The sequence below is a fragment of the Rhamphochromis longiceps genome, linkage group LG12 (genome assembly GCF_057381845.1).
Source record: "Rhamphochromis longiceps isolate RC_006_pf linkage group LG12, R_longiceps_female_GT1.1, whole genome shotgun sequence".
Lineage (NCBI taxonomy): Eukaryota > Metazoa > Chordata > Actinopteri > Cichliformes > Cichlidae > Rhamphochromis > Rhamphochromis longiceps.
In genome coordinates this window covers 28,193,645-28,212,868 of record NC_140568.1, presented here as the reverse complement: position 1 = coordinate 28,212,868, position 19,224 = coordinate 28,193,645, and the positions used below count along the sequence as shown (strand labels likewise).

Below are 19,224 nucleotides of genomic sequence, written 5' to 3'. Positions count from 1 at the left end.
CTTCAGTTCGCCTCAACATAAGCCCATCATATTCTGTGATAGGATTTACTCTGAGGTGTTTGACGAGGTTAGTGGTGTTGCCACAACACCTCACTGTCTTGCCACATGTATCGCAAACCGCGTCTGTTTGTGGAGGTAAAATATGTCCACACATGACTGTTTACGCTCAGCCATTATTGTGAGTGCGCACGCCAGGTGCAGTGTTGCCAACTTAGTGACTTTATCACTATATTTAGCGAGTTTTCAGAGCCCCTTAGCAACTTTTATTCTAAAAAACGACTAGTGACAAATCTGGTGACTTTTTCTGGTGTTATTGGAGACTTATTTATGACAAGCGTGTATCGCTCTTCTCAACAAGCAGTGGGTGCTGCTGTGGGCACCTTGCCCGTGCCAAAGCGCTCACGGGCAGAGGATAGTCCTCCCCCAGCTGCTATCAGGGCAGGAGATGTTCCCACCTATGCGTCCAAACTGCAAATGAATCGCGTATGAGTGAAGCCTCTGCTCCCGCACTGACTGTAACGCAATCAGTTCTTCTTTTACTGTTATGTTGTTTTGTGGATCACAAGGTTTAAAACTACTTAAACACACACACACACACACACACACACACACACACACACACACTCACACACACACACACAAAGTAACTCCACTAGAGTGCCTATTTCGGGTCACTTTTACCGGTCCAAGCGCAGATAAAGGAATAAGGTTGGAATTGTGACATAAAAACAAACAAAACAATAATCGCTAAAAAAAAATTAAGTTGTAATTCTAAATAAATTCTAAATGCATTTAGGACGTTTTTTTTACTCACTTTATGTCTCTTCTTTTTTTCTCTCCTACACCGTGGGTTACAATGATATTAGCATGACCAATTATGCAAATTAGGCGATGACGTTGTTTGACTTCTAGAGACTTTTAGCATAGCCAATAGCAATTTTCCTTACTGAGGAGTTGGCAACACCGGCCAGGGGCTGCGACACATTTATACAGCCGTATTTAGCATAAGATATATGAAAGGCGTAAGAGGAAATAGTTTCTTCCAATTTAGACGATCCGAATGATATATTTTCTTTCCACTGTGTTCCTGTTAATGAAAAACTACAAATTTACCCCAAAGTACTAAAATATCGATATTTTAATATGAGAATCGATTCTAGAACATAAATGATTGGTATCGGAGGAATCGATATTTCAGGATCGATCCGCACATCACTACTTACAACAGGTGGTAGTTCCATCGACTCAATTTTAATGTTTTTTGTTTGTTTGTTTGTTTGTTTTTTTTACCATTTCTATGTGGAAACAGATCGTCTACCTCCATCTCACCCTATCCTTAGTATCCTTCCCTGTCACACTACCTTCTCCATGTCCTCCTTTATTACGTTCATGAATTTTCTCTGTGGTCTGTTTTTTCCTTCTGGCTGGCAGCTCCATATTCAATATCTTCCATACCTCCTCTGCACATGTCCAAAACATCTCTACCTGAGCTGTCCCTTTATAATCTTCTCCATCTTGGTGATGAAAATCTTAACAATTTCCTCTCTGCCCTGTCTTTTTGTCAGTGCCACCATCTCCAAACTGTATATCCTATTACTACCGGTACCAACTTCTCAACCTTCCCTTTTACTCTTGCTTCTATCCTTCTGTCACAAACCACCTCTGACACTCATCTCCGCCCCCTCCACACTACCTGCACTCTGTTCTTCACTTCTCTTGTGCATCTATTGGTTTCGATGTCTGATCCCAGGTATTAAAACTCATCCATCTTCACTACCTCAACTCCTTGCATCGCCACTGTTAACCCGTCTGCCTATCTTTGATGTCTTTCTTTTACTGATTTTCATTCCTCTTTTCTGCAGAGCGTACCTCCACCTCTCATCTTTCTTCCAGCTGCTCCCTACTCTCACTACAGTTCATAACGTCATCTGCAAACATCATAGTCCACAGAAACCTGTGCCTGACATCATTTGCCAGCCTGCCCATCACACTGCAAACAACAAGGGGCTCAGAGTCAATCCCTGATGTAATCCCACTTCCACCTCGTCACTTCCACCACTTTTTTGTTCTCCTCATGCATGCTGCTTTCATATTATTTATCAGAAGACTCAGCACAAAACTCAATGTCAAATTGAGCTTGGATAAAAATGTAGAAGGATGTGCTATAATTTTAATACAAAGAAGTGCTTGGGTATACTTTTTTTAGTCCTTATTTTATTGATTTTCAGTTGCCCTCTGTGGAAAAATGTGCACACATTACCCAAAGTTAAACACTGACATTTAAAGAGGAAGATTTCAAATTCAGAGATCACAACATAACAGATATCAGCAATCTTGAAATCTTAAAAAATTTAACACTAGAAAACAGTCTGCTAAGCAAGCATTTCTATTACAATCTGAGATCAAGCTCAAACAAATGCGTGGTTCTATGAGTTGTCAACCCAGAGACACAGATTTAGCTTTGTCCAGATAGTGGTGCTGTGAATAAAACATGCATTAAGATTAAAACCAAAGATTTTCTTTAATGAAAAATTACAAAATCAGCAGTTTTCATGGACAGAGGCTAAGAAAAAATAGATAGAAAGAACTATCTTTAGTGGCAGAATCAGAATTCCATATATATTACTGTCACCATGAAAGAAAAACATATGATTGTACGTTTCACCAGTAAAACCCTTAGTGCATCATGCATTTTGACATCAAACACATCAAGTGACAGCTGTCCAAGAACTCATCAAGCTCAATTTACTTAAACATAACAAAGCATATAGGATGACCATATATGTACGATATGTAGCAAGCTGCAGTTATTGTTGTCACTGAAAACATTGCACAAAAACATAAGTATTATTAACTCAAATTCAACTAGTTGATCTGTGATCGTCTGCTCCCTGTGGGTGGATTGAGGTGATGGGCTTCAGATATGGCTGTAGCTGAGCTCTCATGCTGTGTACACACCAAGCCTTTTTCTCCATGATTTCCTCCAGCTGCTGGACATATTCTCCAAATGCCTAACAGAAAAAGAGTATGTACATTAAAAAAATGTAAAGAGTTGCTTTTGTTGCTTTATTTCTCACCATATCAGGCTGCTGGCACAGAAGCTTCCCCTCTTTACGACATAAAGCTTCCATCTCTTTTAGCTGCTCCCAGTGGGCCTTGAATATACACCACCTAAAGTTAGAATGGGTACAAAAAATATGCATTAATGTTTTATTAAAATAACCCCTTTTTGTGCATCATTCTAATATTATCAAATACACAAGAATATGTTTGTGTTATTTTAATGTTTTTTGGATGATTACACTAACAAAAATTGTGAGAATTCTGGACCTACTTTGCGTGGTCTAAGTCGTCCAGCTTAAACAGCTGGATCGTGGGTCTAACGTGGTGATTAGTGGCGCTTTCTTCATCATTAAACTCTCCAAGATTGTTTGGTTGGAGTGAAGTGGTTGAGTTGGAGGAATGCTTTGAATATACTGTGTGACACTGGCTTGCTGGTGTGTAACCTGAGACACTTTCTAATTGTGGTGTTAAAATGGAAGCTAATGGAAGTTTTTCGTGGTTATCATGTGCATATTCTGGTGGAACTTGTGCATCATTTGTCATTAAATCCTGTAAACTGGGTAACCCTTGCACAGAAGTGCATGTAGATTTTTTAAGTGGTGATGCAGGAGGTTTGTTGAATGTAGCTGGTGGTGTTTGCTTCTGATTGCTATCTTGATCCTGTGAGGAGTCCAAAATATCTTCAGGAATACCTGCACAGGAAAACAAAACAAGGTTGTGGACAGACCTGTTTAAACACACACACACACACACACACACACACACACACACACACACACACACACACACACACACACACACACACACACACACACACGACCATCAGAATTTATACTTATACCCGTGTAACAATTACTGAGATGTACGTCTTGTTTTCCCTCTGTGTGATTCGTAGCTGTCGTAGTGTCAGATAAGGGAGGGTAGTGCGTCTTTGCCTGTGGCAGTTCCACGAAAGACAGTTGCAAACCCGTATTCTCATCCTCTACAACTTCCTCCATCTCTTCCCACTTGTTGTATTCTCTATTGTCATTAAGAGGACTGAGCGAGGTGTTTTTGTTGTCCCCTCGCAGGAAAGAGATTGTAGCAGCCTGTTGATCCACTTGAAGCTGGGAGATGCTGAGGGGCTCCATGATGGAGCTAAAAGAATCCACCTGAGTCTCATTTTGAGGTAAAACCAACTTTTTGACTTCTGAATGGTTATGTAGCTGAGTGTGAGCTGGATTTTCTGGTGGTTTGTTAAGGGGTTCAGTAGGTGTGATGGAAGTAGTGGAAGGTAATGTAGCTGGCAATTTACCGGGATTAGCAAGAAACCATAGTTCTTTCTCTCTCTGTGTGTTTGATTGTACTGCCTCTGGGATGACTTTCGTACACTTTGATTCAAAAGAGGCAGCACTAAGCATAACTGGGGTCAGGAGTGTGCTGGTATGTTCACAGTCCGGGGAGAGGGACTGCTCTGCAGGGGGGTAGCTAATGAGGCTGTTGCCCTCATTGTTCATGTGAGCAGACAATAAACACCCTTTTTGAGCTGCTCCCCCCTTCCCAGCATTCCACACTCCATCAGCTGGGTCATCTGAGGTATTCAGTCCTGCCACACCCACTTCCAGTCTGTCTTGTGAATCAGAGCTGTGACACAATTGTGTCTCACTTGTGTCAAAGCAGACAGCACCTGCTGTCCCATTTGACATCCACACCCACCTCCCTTCTCCCCTCTCCACTCCAGCTGGCCTCCTCTCTTTCCTTCTTTGCCTTTCTTCACTTGCTGCCTCAAGTGACCTCCTCTTCTCGTTTCTACTCATTTCTTGTTCAAATCCTGTCCATGTTCCTTCCAAAGATGCCCTCGAGTTTTCCCCAACACCACCAGTGTCTCCATTAGCATCCTCTTCACTAATGTTATTAGAGATCGAAGAGGTTTCAGTTTGTAACAGAATCTCAGCGCTGGGAGAAAACACCTGTCCTCTGTTACCATTAACTCTATCTTCAGATCTGGTTGTGCATCCATCTAAAACCAGTTCCAAACCATGATTCACACGGGAAGAAATGGAGAGGTGAGAGACAGAAGGCTGAGTAGAGGAAGAGGGAGATGGATATATAGAGGGTGAGGAGAGTTGGCTGGATAAAGAAGCAGAAGAGGGCATAAACTGCTGCAGCTGCTTGTGATACCATCTCAGATGCCTCTCTCTTTCCTTATCCCTTTCATTGGCCTTTGGTAACCCCCTTTGTATTATCCCTTCCCCTTTACTATTTGCATCTCCATTCTCTCCACCTTTTTTTATTCCACCTTTCATAGCATGTTGCTCATGTTCTTCTTCTCTGAAACAGGAGTCAGATTTACTTTCAGTAAAAAATGAATCATTCTCATGAGCTTCTCCCTCCTTTTGCACCTTCCATACACGCTTGTCTTTTGGTTGTCCCGACACCAGCACTGCCCTGGGGCTTTGCTGGTGTCCCGACTCCAGCACTGCCCTGGGGCTTTGCTGACTAACAGACTGTCTCTCCATAGTTTTTAAACTGTCATTTCCTGTTCTCCCCCCTCCTAATTCATCTGCTTCATTTCTCAGATGCCTTTTGTCACCTATTCTCAGCCAACCTCTAACTGGAGAAATATGTTCAAGTCTGATCTCTCCCCTCCGTCTCGCATTTGCTTCCTCTCCACATTTGGTGTTCTTGGGTGTGGAGCAGAGAAATGCACTCCTCACAGGTGACCTTGTGGTAGGAGTTGTGGGACCGAAAGAATCGCTTTGTCTTGTTAACTTTGGCTTCTTTGGAGGACTTTTCCCTCTACTGCTAACAGTGCTACCAGTGGTGCTGCTGAACAGGTTTTGATTGGGTGAGGCTGCTGTCTTGCCTCTGTTTCTTCTTCTTCCTCTCAGCCCTCCTTGTCTTTTCAACTCTTTTACCCTGAAAATATTAAAGAAACCTTGATTGTAAAGACTGAATTTAATAGAATTTTCCCTTTCATACAATATAAAATCAGAGGACTGAAACCCGGCATGGCTTTACACAATAAAGATATCAATAAATATTTTAAGAAACTAATACAGTATATTAAATTCCCCTCATTATACCTGGACATATGCACACTTACCGGTCTGCATATCTCAGTGTATTAAGTGTGTGCTCCGTTGCTGTGTGACCAGGTGAAATGTTGGCAATCATGCATGTCATTGAGTCACCGACAAATGAATCTTTCAAAACCTAGAAAAAGAATTCAGTATCAAAACATAGAGGATCAGTGGAGAAACCAGAAAATCAGCCATATGATGCATACTCGTGTCACTATTTCCGTCAGCTTTTACTACCTGAGTCAGTTTGCTCTGCCTAAAAGGTGTGTGCGATTGTTCCTGATCAAGTGACCGGATACATTCTTTAAGCTGAGGGAAATAAAAATCAACAATGTCAATGAACATCCTTGACTTTATGTTGGGCCTCTTAGTGTGAGAGCACGTATCTGTATAGCTTACAGCCAACAGACTCTGGTTGATCTCAGCTCCCTCCATGCGGCTCTGCCTGTCAGGTTCTTTGGCATCGGATGCTCTTTCGCTTCCTGCCAGATCCACAAACCACATTCTACGCAGACACATACACACACATTTTACAGTCATTTTACACCAACACTGTTGTCTTGTTTGATCTACTAATCAATAATCAATAATTCAAGTATGGTTTCAGAGAAAGAAAAAAGTAACATCATGAAGTGCGTTACCTGTCACTCACCTGCCAGCTATCTGCTGGTTTGAATCTCTAAGCTGAATCTGAAGCAAGGCATGGGATCGAGAAGAGAGTGGATTCACGCCACTCATCCCCTGTGTCCGCTCGGCTGTACCCTGAGAAATCACCTGAGTAAGAGGGGAGAGATGGAAACTACTCTTACTAGGTTGAGGAGATTGCAGAAATCATACTTACTGTTAGGCAATGTTTCATGTATTTAAGGTTATTAAAGACAGAGGTGGGGATCACAGAAAAAAAAATGTCCATGAGACAGCAACACTATCAAAATGACTCTGGTAAGTCAAACTGCTGGGGGAGTCTGTTTAGAGTGCTTACATATTTTAATAAAAATTTCAGTATCAAATCATATTGATATTGTGACTCACCCCGACCTAAGATAACACTGGTACACCTGTGAGACCATAATATAAAAGTGAAGTGCAAGAACAACTGCTACACTCAGTTCAGTTATAGCTGGGGACCTGTTTCTTATTATTTCCAGGGAGAAAAGATCTTGGAATCTTTCTGTGCATTAGCTCATCTGTTCCCAAGAAGCAATGAGGTCACGCCATTGTCTGTCTGTCCAGAATTCACAGGAATTGCTTCGCCTCCCACAGTATTGGTCAGATTGAGTCAAACTTACAAAAAATAATGACCTAACAGATCTTCACCCAAATTGTATTCAAAGTTGAGGTCATATTCTGCATTTTAAGGACCCTTTTCCATTTTCAAAGCATAATCATCATACACACTGCATACAATTTCACCAAATTATCATTCCTGATGGACTGAACAATATTAACTTCAAAGCATTTAACAGAGTCATTACTGTGAGATTATCTATGTTGATTTGCATGCACAAAGTGATGAAGAAATAATTTTATTATGTTATTGGTCATGATCATTGTTGGGGCCTTCACATTAGCATTACATACTATTTTCAGTAATCTGGTCAATGCTATAATTTGTTGATACACTCACATATACTTATGCTTTACTACTGACCTGAGTCATAACGCTCCAAACCTCAAACACTTTATTTGGTGTTGAAGTAGATGAATTTGTCCTGCGGCCCTGCTTGACCTATCAGTAAATTTTATTTCTCATTGTTTTTGAAATACAGCCACACACATTAAAATGAACCACTTTTCTTTCTGTAGTTCACACACTAAAGTAACCAGTGAATTGTGATGGATCATAAGCCAGAAACACTAATATGTCACTGATTTTTTTAAATAATATAACTTATTGTAAAGAAAATCAGGCAAACCTCCAGCAGAGAGCTGACTGAGTCCACTCTGACATCTCGCAGCCCTGAAATGTGAACCACTTTCTGTCCATCCTCCCTAGCAAATAACCTGCAGAAGAAAGAAAGAGAAAGATTAAGAGATACAAATACAGAAGAAAGACTTTGAGGCTTTGAGCAAAATACTAAATAAAGAAGTGAGGACATCCTAGATCCAGGCATCTCAATTTTATGATAATGTTATCATAAAATTGAGACCTAAATGACCCCAGTGAGATAGAGATTATATGAATTCCCCCAGTGCAGCGTCCAGCTCAAAAATCTGCATGCACTTTTAACACAACCCCCCCCCCAAACTTAAACACAGACCTTTTTCTGTGGTCCAGGAGGTCATACAGCTGACCACAGTAGATCTCGAAGAAGCTGACAAACACCAGCTGGTATGAGTGTGTGGCTGACAGGTGAGCAAAGATGTCCTGAACTGCCAGAGCATATAGTCCTGGAATGGCAGGTGAACCCAGCATGGTGTGAGTCTTCCCTGCACCTGTTTGACCGTATGCAAAGCAGGTGACTTTGCCTCTGTGCTCACACACACAAAGAAGTATAGACGATTAGGATACACTGATACAAACAATGTCCTTAATGTGGTGTAAATGAATACCTTTAACCTAATTCACTTTTTTAAATTGGGCATTTTTGTACTTTCTGCCCATACTGAGATGTACTGTTGTGCATGTTTATTTCATTTAACAACCTTTCATTTAACAATTTTTATTATTTAGTTTATTATACTTTAAAATTTGTTAAATTAAAGTTGCACAAAGTCCATTTAACTAAAGCATTGGGACTGCTTTTTTTGGTGTAATGATATACTGTTTACTGCACACTCAATCAAGTTAGTACAACTCTAGCAAGATGTCCATGAATGCAACTCTACCCTTTGAGCATGTGCTGCACCAGAGGATATGCTGTTTGGTGATAAACCTCTTCGTTGGAGCTTTTCTCCCCAAAAACTTGGTCAAAGTAGAACTTGTGCTGTGTGGACAAAAAAAAAGCAACAGGAAAGGTTTGAAAAGGCCTTAAAGTAGTAATTCAAATACCGTGACATTGGTTAGAGTACACTGTCTCCTCTCTGCACATTCACCTGCAGTATGTATTGTGAGAGATCCACGGCTTCCTTGACTTCATGGACAATCACACACTCTCCACCTGGAGTTGTCACAACATCTGCCTCTCTTTGTCGGCTCTCGGTGCATGTCAGTGGTCTTTTCCTCACACACACCTTAATCCGCTGCTCTTCTGCTTGCCTGGCTCTCAAATTAGAGTTAGAATTTCAATCACAGTAGAAAAACTCAATATTATAAAGAGATACTGTCATAAAGACAATGACAGTCATCAAAAATGTTGTCTCATCAGTGTGTTTACATTTGCTTTTTTCTAACTGTCATTTATGTATCCTGCTGTCATCAATGACATTCAGTCTAAGTAGAGGACAGTATAGACCACACTCACTGTTTGCACTGAGCAGGAGGAGTACTCATTGGTAGTCCATAGTTATATCCAGCTGTTCTCTTTGCTTCATAAACAGGTGTTGGCTTACACATGCATCCATCAGTGTCCATTTCTGTATAAAGAGTTTTCTTCCTTGTGGTTCTTTTTCTGTCTTTGTGACCCAAAGGTTTGTGATTAAATGTGTTTGATGTCACATTTGCAGGCTTGGGTTTTGGCCTATATTGATGTTGCACAGAGGTAGCAGATCCTTTTTTCCTAATGGACTCCTCATATCTGGCATACCTCATGTTAACGTGAACAACAGGATGAGACAACCGCTGATGATGATCACTGGTCTCATTACTGAAATCAAGTCGCCTGCGAACATGTGATGGTCTGGCAAAAGTGCTGGCAATTATATTATTGACAGCAGCTCCATTACCATCTTCATCATCAAAAATGCTGTCACTATCATGATAAAAGCTGCTATCCACTATAGTGCTGCCTTCGACGCGTCCACCACCACTATAGTGATAATCATCATCATCATCATATCCAAGGCCCTCCAGATCAAGAGTTTTGACAAATTGGACAAGTTGAAATAACCGAGTCCTGTCCTCCATTGTGTGTATCCCCAGCAGGGGGTAGTCCTCCATGGTGAGCACTGAGATGTGGGCTGTACGACAAACACCCACTGAGGTAAACCTGAAGCACAGGAAAGGGGGAGGCAAATTGTTTTATAGCAGAATAGTGCCAATTTGAATGGCTTGTGGTTGCTCTTACCTGGCATAGTGATGCTGTAGCCCGACCGCTCTCAGACACTCATACAGACAAAGTGTCATTTCCTTCTCTTCCTCTTCTTTCCCTTTTTCCTTTACTTCGCTCCACCTGCCCTGGAAGTGGCAGAGACATCCCTCAGTATTTTCGTCTTACAGCCAATAGCCGGTCATTGTGTCATTACTACCACACTGCTCTGTTGTTGGTAAGCAAAGCAGAGGATACTGGTAGCAGGTCGAAATCTGACACTAGGCCAGCAAGGAGAAAGGGGAGTGTGCTGCAGTCGTCACACATTTCTGTACAGTAGCAAATACGATAAATATAGCAAACACATGTAAACAACTGCTGGCTTCTACACAGGACTGACCAGTTGCTGCAACAGCTCTGCAGTAAGGCATGAGAGACAGCCTCTTCTCCTTCATACATAAGCCACAGTCACTTTGGTGAGTCCATACTGGGATTTCATGCCCTGCCTTAGTAACTGCAAAACTTCAAATTGTGCTATATAACTTACTGAATGGGGTTTCATGTATATTCATGTCTGCAGAGCATAAAGTAAATGCTGAGGAAATCCCAATTCCTATCACCTGAAATGTGACTGATCTGCCATTGGGCAGATCTGTCACTGTGTATCTGTGTGTCACTGTCATCTGTACTGTCACTGTGAAAACATCCAGTGCTTCTGGACTGATCACGTGTCATTGTTTTACAGCTGTTAAGGGTTTTCCCCCCGTTTTACTCTCTTTCTCTTTTGCCGTGACTTTCTTTTTCCCACAGGTTGAGGTGGGCATGTACCACTCCCTAGCAGAGCCACCTGGTTTTCTGCTCTTCAGCCAGTGCACTAATTTCTAATCTAATCATTACTTATCAGCACTTAAGAACAAACTCGAGCTACTGTTCTCTGCCAGATTGTTATCTATGGTTGTGGTAATAAGGCTTTTTGATGTTTTCTGAGTACGTTGCCTGCGCTAAAGTCACCTGTTTCTCTAAGTAGATCCGTTTGTCAGCTGAAGAGCTCTCTCCCTGTGGATAGTAGTTACCTGATATTCTGAGCTGGTCTGTTCCTGCAAAAAGAAACTGTGGACTTACTCACCGAAATACTAAACTGCCTGCCTGTTTGCCTGGATTCAAGTAAGAATCCAGTTAAGTTCAAATATCAAACACCTCAGTCTTTATCAACAAAATGAATGAACGTGAAGCCTGCACGCAGTGTCTGTTTTGGGTCACAGCTGGTCATGACAGCATGGATGGGACCAGTGCTGGAAAGTAAGTAGAGCTACTCAAGTTCTAGACTGAAGCACTTATGCTATGTTGCTTTCTATTACCACTGTATTGGAGGCACTTATTGCTCTTTGTACTGCTTCAGCTTCAGCTAGTATTTATTTTGCAGTCATAGGTTATTATTATAATAAAAATTTAAACCTAAAAATAAATCGGTATACCATTATACATTACACTAAATAGAAATTACTTAAACAAATCAGAGACAGAAGATTTGTTCATATTCATCATCCTCTGAAACACTGCGAGCAAGTCAGGAACCTTGGAATCATTTTGGACAGTAATCTTACTTTTGGCAATCATATTAATAATGTCACTAAACAGCTTTCTACCTATTAAAATTTTGTGTAATTTAAGCATTTTCTAATTTTTAATATATTTTATTTGAAACTGAATCTGAGAAAAATGTGTCATGCATTAATATAAACCAGGTTATTCTATGGTAATGTTCTATTTGAAGGATTATCCCAGTCGGATGACTTCAACTAATTCAGAATGCAGAAGCGAGAGTCCTTACGTATAACATACGTAAGGACTCTCTAAACTGTCCTTACGTATTACATATGTAAGGACAGTTTAACACAGAATTGCCTTTAAAATATTTTTATTAGTCAAGCTCTCAGTGGTTCGGGTCTATTATCCAGAACTGAATCTAAATCTGTTGAGGAAACTTTCAATTCTGTGGAACAACCTGCCTGCTGACCTGAAGTCAATTACAACTGTGTATAGATTCAGAAACAAACTTGGAAATTTTTAAATCCCATGGTTCTCTACATAACAAAACAGACATTGACATTACATATTAATTATGTAATTATGATTCTAGTTATAGCTGGTAGATATCATCTTTTAGAATTTTCCTGGACTCCCCTGTCTGGTTGTTACTGCCTGTGCCACCACGGTTTAAAAATCCTGGATTCGCCCCTGAATGGATCCCACTTACATGCTTGTGCTTGGTTTAGTTTAACACTAGGAAGGCCCAGGCTTCTACCTTTCTACCTTTAAAACCCGCCACCAGCCAAATGGCTGGTAGGCTTTTAGCTAAGCTTTAGCTTCAGGCAAGTGGAAGCTAAATTGGCTAGTCATTCATATGTAAATTGGGTTGTTACCTGGGAATTCTGGAGGGAGGGGAGTGGGGGTGTGTGGATGAGGGGGTGGGGGAGCTGCTAAAAGCGGTGAGCTTCCTTTTGTTTCATCTTGATGCATTCTCAATCATCCAGGGAAACAAATCTCCAAAAGTCACCAACTTGGAGTGTTTCAGTTTGCCATCTTAGGGAGAAATCAACACACATGGGTGTATGTCCTTTGTTGCTGAGATTTATTGATAAAAACAGTACAAAAAATCAACCATTTGTACACATTTTTACAAATAATTATAAAAAGTGAGTGAGTACATTTCAACATTTTCAGCAATCACTCACAATCCTGGCACTGCCATGGTATCTGTAGTCTGCATTTACCTTGGCTTGGCTTCCTGATCAATTGTCCACTACCAAAAGGAAGCCAAGCCCTGTGATCACACCTTGTTTTGTTGTAAAGGGTGGCAGGGCTTGGCTTCCTTTTGGTAGTGGAGCATTGATCAGTCGTCCATCGTGGCATCAATGTGATCACACCTTGTTTTGTTGTAAAGGGTGGCAGGGCTTGGCTTCCTTTTGGTAGTGGAGCATTGATCAGTCGTCCATTGTGGCATCAATGTGATCACACCTTGTTTTGTTGTAAAGGGTGGCAGGGCTTGGCTTCCTTTTGGTAGTGGAGCATTGATCAGTCGTCCATTGTGGCATCAATGTGATCACACCTTGTTTTGTTGTAAAGGGTGGCAGGGCTTGGCTTCCTTTTGGTAGTGGAGCATTGATCAGTCGTCCATTGTGGCATCAATGTGATCACACCTTGTTTTGTTGTAAAGGGTGGCAGGGCTTGGCTTCCTTTTGGTAGTGGACAATTGATCAGGAAGCCAAGCCAAGGTAAATGCAGACTACAGATACCATGGCAGTGCCAGGATTGTGAGTGATTGCTGAAAATGTTGAAATGTACTCACTCACTTTTTATAATTATTTGTAAAAATGTGTACAAATGGTTGATTTTTTGTACTGTTTTTATCAATAAATCTCAGCAACAAAGGACATACACCCATGTGTGTTGATTTCTCCCTAAGATGGCAAACTGAAACACTCCAAGTTGGTGACTTTTGGAGATTTGTTTCCCTGGATGATTGAGAATGCATCAAGATGAAACAAAAGGAAGCTCACCGCTTTTAGCAGCTCCCCCACCCCCTCATCCACACACCCCCACTCCCCTCCCTCCAGAATTCCCAGGTAACAACCCAATTTACATATGAATGACTAGCCAATTTAGCTTCCACTTGCCTGAAGCTAAAGCTTAGCTAAAAGCCTACCAGCCATTTGGCTGCTCTCCGGGTTTTAAAGGTAGAAAAGCCAAATGGCTGGGCTCTGGGCCTTCCTAGTGTTAAGAAGTGATTATGCTAATTTTGACACAAATAAGTTTTCTTTTTCTAAAATGCGAAAATCACTACAAAGCTTACCAGATCAAGTCCAGACCACGCAAAGAGCAACAGATAGCCGCAAACGCAGAGCCAACTGAATAGATAATTTGATTTTTCACAAAGTTGCTAGCTTCAGCAGGACCACTATTTCCGTACACAGAGAGGGTCTCCATGACGACGGAAACGGTTGAGGAAGAAGAGCGCTTTGTTTTCCCGCTGCTCGTCCTCACGGAAAAGAGGAAATGTTAATGTTAACATATTTCCGAAGGACAGCCGGTCGGTTCAGCATGACAGAGGGATGATAATCCTTAGGACGGCTTAATGCCCACCAACAAACCCACTAAGACAGAAAGCCTTCTTACAGGCATTACAGCATACTGAGAGATGGCAGTACTACGAGCTACAGTATATTTTCTGCGTTTATATAATATAGAGTTTTCAAACTGTTTTGTTTTTTTGTTTTTTTGTTGTTGTTTTCTTTTTTTTGGGGGGGGGGGGGGGGGGGGGGGCTTGTTTTACTCAGTCTAGATAAATCTTGTATACATATATCCTCAAAGACAATGACACAAATATATCTGCCGCACAGTTCCGGGGGATGCAGTCCAGGGATCAGAGCGTCCAATTCAGCCCACTGGATAGCTGTTCGAGGACAATGACTGTATAAATTATTTATTATATGCTCATTGGTCAGATTACAATGAGGTCTATAAGTAATAAAAATGTGCGGCTAATGCAGGCCAGTGTTGCTACAGAGAAGTAAAAATGAATGGAAAGTAAACATTTTAAAGCATAAATGCATAAAATCCTGTTGCACTTACAGTGAGTCAGGATACAAGTTTTTATCCTGAAATATCCTTATTTCTTCATCCAATATGATCTGTCATGTGTCATCGATGCATTTAATGACAATGAATGTAAAGACTTACATGTATTAAAATTGGATTTATTTTGCATGGTTCTCTCAAGGTTATTATTCTTTGCTAGTTTATACATTATAGTTTTTCTAGCATAGTCCAGTTTAGATCAAAATGGGATATATGTGGCCCATTAACTTAAATGAGTTTGACACCCGTATAGGCAGACAAAATGTTTACACTCTGATACACTCCAATACGATTGTAAGCGTCTTCATGGTTGCTTTTAGAGATAATTGCAAGTAGAAAGATAGTGGTTTAAAGTTGCACTGTCTATAAATTAAATATACAGGTCAGTGCAAAACCCGTGATGCAATCCTCATTTCGTTATATTTAGCAAAGAATATGTAAAAAAAAAAAAAGAAAAAAGCTCTTTGGGAATCACCTTGCTGGTATCTTACCTTTGGCATTTATTTTTATTTATTTATTTTGTATATTAAACTAAAGAAATGGGAAAGTTTATATGCTTTCCAACAAGCTGCTAGTAACAAAGTGCCTAAACATACAGTTTAACATAGGTTCATTGTTAAGTTGTCTGTGTAGAGAAAACACTTTCGTTAGATGCATTTATGAGTGATTTATAAGTCAGTGTTAAGTAGATTAACAAACAAAATGAAATTCCTCTGAAAACGGTCCAGTGCAAAGACTGGACTGGAAATGAGTAAAAAAGGAGCAAATTTCCTTAAAAAAAAGAAAAGAAAAAAGAATCTCCTGAAGACCGGCCGAACGACTGCCTAAGAGCACTTAAAAATCACAATAAAGTCTGGCTCCTTGGAATCAAAATATAAAGAAATGCTCAAGACATACACAAATGGGTGATAATAGACTTCTTCATCTTGGTACTTGCTTTTTATTGTATTTGTCCTTATTAACATAATTATTGCTCCTTTTTGTGTGAAGCTTTTTTTTTTCTCAATTCAATATGCACTTGTGCTATTTCAGTGTGTGCAGACTGCACTGCTCTATCATTTTCCACATTTTTTTTAATTTTCTGTTATTCCCCTATTTTGTTTTGTCTACCTCGCATGAATAAAGAAAATATCTCACCACGCAAATATACACACTAATTACGCAACAGTGAACTACTTCGGACAGATTTGCCACGAAGTGAAATGTTCTCTGAAAGTTTTTTTTCTTTTTGCTTTTGTTGCATTCTGTATAGTTTCACCTGGGACGTATTTCGATGTAACACACAACATTGGCGCTTCCTGTTCAAACCTCAAACACTCGTACATTTCTTGAAACTTCGACGTTTAGTTTACGTTTTGTAATTTCACACATGTCCAGTTTTCTCAGGAGGCCTGTTTTAGAAAGATAACGTGCTGACACGTGATCGAAGCGCTCTTCAGCAGCAACGAAAGAGACCGAGCATGACAGCCGCTCATTGACTTCACGGTGAAATTACAGAAAAGGTAATTAAACGCTTTATGGAGTTGGCGTAGAGAAATAGAGCTGAATAGAATAGAATAGAACGCGTTACTCGTTATGTGTTTCATATGTGTAAATGTGAACCTTATTAGCTAGCATATTTCTGTGTGTTTTAGTCACACAACGCTGGTTTCCTCCGTCAGGTTTGATAGATGAAAACAGGTGACAGGAGAGTATCCCTGGACAAAATTCAGACTTTTTACATAATCTGTACAAAGCCAGTCAAAGTGACAGATTATCGCTTACGAAAGGATTTACAATGTTTGTTTGTTTTTAAGTTAGTATATGAACTTTGGAAAGGAAAACAGTTTCTTCTTCTTCTTCTTCTTCTTCTTCTTATTATTATTATTATTATTATTATTATTATTATTATTATTATTATTATCATCATCATCATCATCATCATCTAGGTATATATAAAAAATATTTTTCAGTAAATGTGCAGGTTGGTGAAAAGAAGATGTCTAACTATAACTGTACAAAAAGAACATTAGGTTGTTTACAGTGTTCATCCAAGTGACTTCAGCAATGACATCAGTCTATATCTCAAATATACCAGAATAACCAAAAACTCTTCATGGCAGTTATATTGAAATTGTCTGTGGGCAACATGAAACCAGATTTACACTTATTATTTTGATTTGGGAGGAGGTGCTGGCCGTCGGATTGGGGTCTGGAATGCGGGGCCTCCCTGCTACTGCAGATAAGGAGGCGGTCTGCTTTCCTCCACCCCTGAGAGAAGGGTTACATCTCCTGGGTCTGTGTATGGTTTGCCCCTCTGGGGCAGGGGTACCCAGACCTGGGATATAGAGTATGTTTGGAGAGTGTGAATGTGTGTACAGTGTCTATTTGTGTCTGTCTCCACGTCAGGTGAGTGCTGAGTATTTGTTTGTGTATATGGGGGTGGGAATGCATGGTTGTGTCTGCATGCGCCTGTTCGTCTGTGTCTATATGTCAGCTTGGGTCTTAGACTCCACCTCTCTGGGAACATCTCAGGCTCTCCGAGGTATGGAGACTTATCTCCCCTCACCACACTCCCTGCCAGTGGCTGATGCCCTCAGACGTTGGTGTATTGGTGGTTCTTGGTGTCTGGGGCTGGGCGCTCATGTATGTACCGGCTCACTCCTGGTGGCCGATTGGCGGGGCCTGGTGCCTGTGGCTCAGCTGTGCCCCTTCCGGGGGTGGGGCCCTGAGGCCCGGTGGCCAGAGGACTTTTAACTGTATTTTCATAGGTTTTACAGCTTTTCCTTTGGATAATTCATACTACTCTGAAGAAAGTAGTAGGTAGACAATTAAGTGACTTTACTTGTATGAAGACATCCGAGGGGTTCTATGTGTAGTTATAAAAAGAGACAGACAAACACTGTTTTTTTGTGTGTTTTGTAACTGGAGTGTAATAAGCAATCCACATAAAATAAGAAATTAAAGTGATCTTTTTGTTCTTTTCATAAGCGTAATCTTTTTCATTTTATTCAGAATATCAGCTATAAGAAGAGATCAACATGTCCTCTGAGGAGGAGATGTCTCAGACTTCTTCTGCCTCTTCCTCCTCCTCAAACTTGTCTACCTCCCACTTCATTGGAAAGAAGGAGGACATTGTCAAAGCTGGCCGTGTGACAAAGCTGGTGAACGGATGCAGAGATGTGCTGGTCGTGCATCACCAGGGGCAGCTTTATGCAATGGACGTGCACTGCTACCGTAAGTACTGCTTCTGCTGAGATAATCCATAGTACATTGCAGAGTATATGTTCTTCTACGGCTCGTCGTTGATGTCCATAATGCCACGTTTTTTTTCACGGACAGATTCAGGTGGTGCTTTACAGTATGGAGACATTGAGGTGAGTTTTCTGCTGTTTATTCTGATTACTGGTGTATATTAAGAAAATCAGTCACCTTTTGACTCGTTTACTGTAAACAGCTGTGCATAAGTCTGACACTCAACCTTTTCTGTAATATCTAAAAAATCTTTTGATCTGTGTTACCTTTAGGAGTTCAATGGACGGCTGTGCATCGTGTGTCCTTGGCACAAGTACAAGATCACCCTCGCAGAGGGGGAATCGCTTTACCAAGCTGTGGACGACCCTACAGCCAAACCGCTGAGGACTTACTGGCGCTCCAAGGGTGTCAAACAGCGGGTTCATAAGGTCACTGAGGTCAACGGGGATGTGTACGTGACGCTCAATGACTCCGGCGAAGCCATCGAGTCAGACGTCTACCAGACTGAGAAATACAGGCGCGCTTCACTCAAAGCCAAGCCGAAAGCCAAACCCAAGACATAACCTTTAATGCTTCAGGGACAATTTAAGGAGCTTTGCTCGTCTTCCATCTGACTCTCTGATCTTGTAATAATATAGAAAACATGGTGTTCTGCAGACGTGCATACAATCAGTAAATGTCTGGCATGGTGACTCCTCAGGAACATCTCTATTTTGAAGCTGATACAAACAGCTGACCAATACACAGTTTGTTTTTAGTTATATTTTCTAAATTACTGTTATTTTTAAACAAAAATAATCATTGTGTTTCATTATAACTTTATATGTGAATTTTTATAATTGTTGTTATTATTATCATTGTGTTTTTATTGTATTTATTTTTTTCTTGTTATTAAACTACCTTAATGGGGATCAATTTTTCCAGAAAAAATGGGACAGTGTGCAAAAAAAGCAGAATGTAATGATTTTGAAAATCATTGAAACATTAACTATTTAACTCAAAGTATGATGAAAAATAAAACATGCATCGTCTAATCTTATCTGTTATGCAATAAATAACACAATTTTAAAATGATTCAAGACTGTAACTGCTTATATTGT

At 40.5% G+C, this 19,224-nt stretch overlaps 2 protein-coding genes across 7 annotated transcripts; one reads left to right on the top strand and one right to left on the bottom strand.

Moving 5' to 3' along the window:
• Window positions 1–2,211: 2,211 nt before the first annotated feature.
• LOC146657503 (uncharacterized) lies at window positions 2,212–14,490 on the bottom strand. 4 transcript variants are annotated; one of them, XM_085425637.1, is made up of 16 exons: window positions 14,106–14,490; window positions 10,292–10,401; window positions 9,530–10,213; window positions 9,162–9,330; window positions 8,955–9,052; window positions 8,387–8,596; window positions 8,042–8,129; window positions 7,777–7,854; window positions 6,778–6,899; window positions 6,525–6,630; window positions 6,363–6,434; window positions 6,149–6,258; window positions 3,905–5,961; window positions 3,335–3,755; window positions 3,078–3,171; window positions 2,212–3,011 (listed from the first exon to the last, which is right to left on the bottom strand). In XM_085425637.1, exons 2-16 carry the CDS (start codon window positions 10,348–10,350, stop codon window positions 2,862–2,864), a joined length of 4,518 nt encoding a protein of 1,505 aa, XP_085281763.1. In that variant the 5' UTR covers window positions 10,351–10,401; window positions 14,106–14,490; the 3' UTR covers window positions 2,212–2,861. The 4 variants fall into 4 exon arrangements, with proteins under 4 accessions (XP_085281763.1, XP_085281758.1, XP_085281762.1 ...); XM_085425632.1 differs by lacking the exon at window positions 7,777–7,854 and having other exon boundaries at window positions 14,106–14,489; XM_085425636.1 differs by lacking the exon at window positions 7,777–7,854 and having other exon boundaries at window positions 9,162–9,324; window positions 14,106–14,489.
• LOC146657502 (Rieske domain-containing protein-like) lies at window positions 10,625–19,213 on the top strand. Of its 3 annotated transcripts, none has more exons than XM_085425640.1 (4): window positions 10,625–10,728; window positions 17,885–18,106; window positions 18,212–18,246; window positions 18,397–19,213. In XM_085425640.1, exons 2-4 carry the CDS (start codon window positions 17,911–17,913, stop codon window positions 18,685–18,687), a joined length of 522 nt encoding a protein of 173 aa, XP_085281766.1. In that variant the 5' UTR covers window positions 10,625–10,728; window positions 17,885–17,910; the 3' UTR covers window positions 18,688–19,213. The 3 variants fall into 3 exon arrangements, with proteins under 3 accessions (XP_085281766.1, XP_085281764.1, XP_085281765.1); XM_085425638.1 differs by lacking the exon at window positions 10,625–10,728 and adding an exon at window positions 16,061–16,392 and having other exon boundaries at window positions 18,397–19,210; XM_085425639.1 differs by lacking the exon at window positions 10,625–10,728 and adding an exon at window positions 16,409–17,278.
• The last annotated feature ends 11 nt before the right edge of the window (window positions 19,214–19,224 follow it).

Bases quoted from the DNA above. Each gene is read 5' to 3' on its own strand.
- LOC146657503 (XM_085425637.1), bottom strand. From the start codon at position 10,350: ATGACACTTTGTCTGTATGAGTGTCTGAGAGCGGTCGGGCTACAGCAT. The intron at 9,053-9,161 runs GTGAATGTGCAG...TTGTCCACACAG, and splicing joins TCTCACAATACATACTGCAG to CACAAGTTCTACTTTGACCA. The intron at 8,130-8,386 runs GTCTGTGTTTAA...TTTCTTCTGCAG, and splicing joins CTCCTGGACCACAGAAAAAG to GTTATTTGCTAGGGAGGATG.
- LOC146657502 (XM_085425640.1), top strand. From the start codon at position 17,911: ATGTCCTCTGAGGAGGAGATGTCTCAGACTTCTTCTGCCTCTTCCTCC. The intron at 18,107-18,211 runs GTAAGTACTGCT...TTTCACGGACAG, and splicing joins AATGGACGTGCACTGCTACC to ATTCAGGTGGTGCTTTACAG. The intron at 18,247-18,396 runs GTGAGTTTTCTG...TGTTACCTTTAG, and splicing joins TACAGTATGGAGACATTGAG to GAGTTCAATGGACGGCTGTG.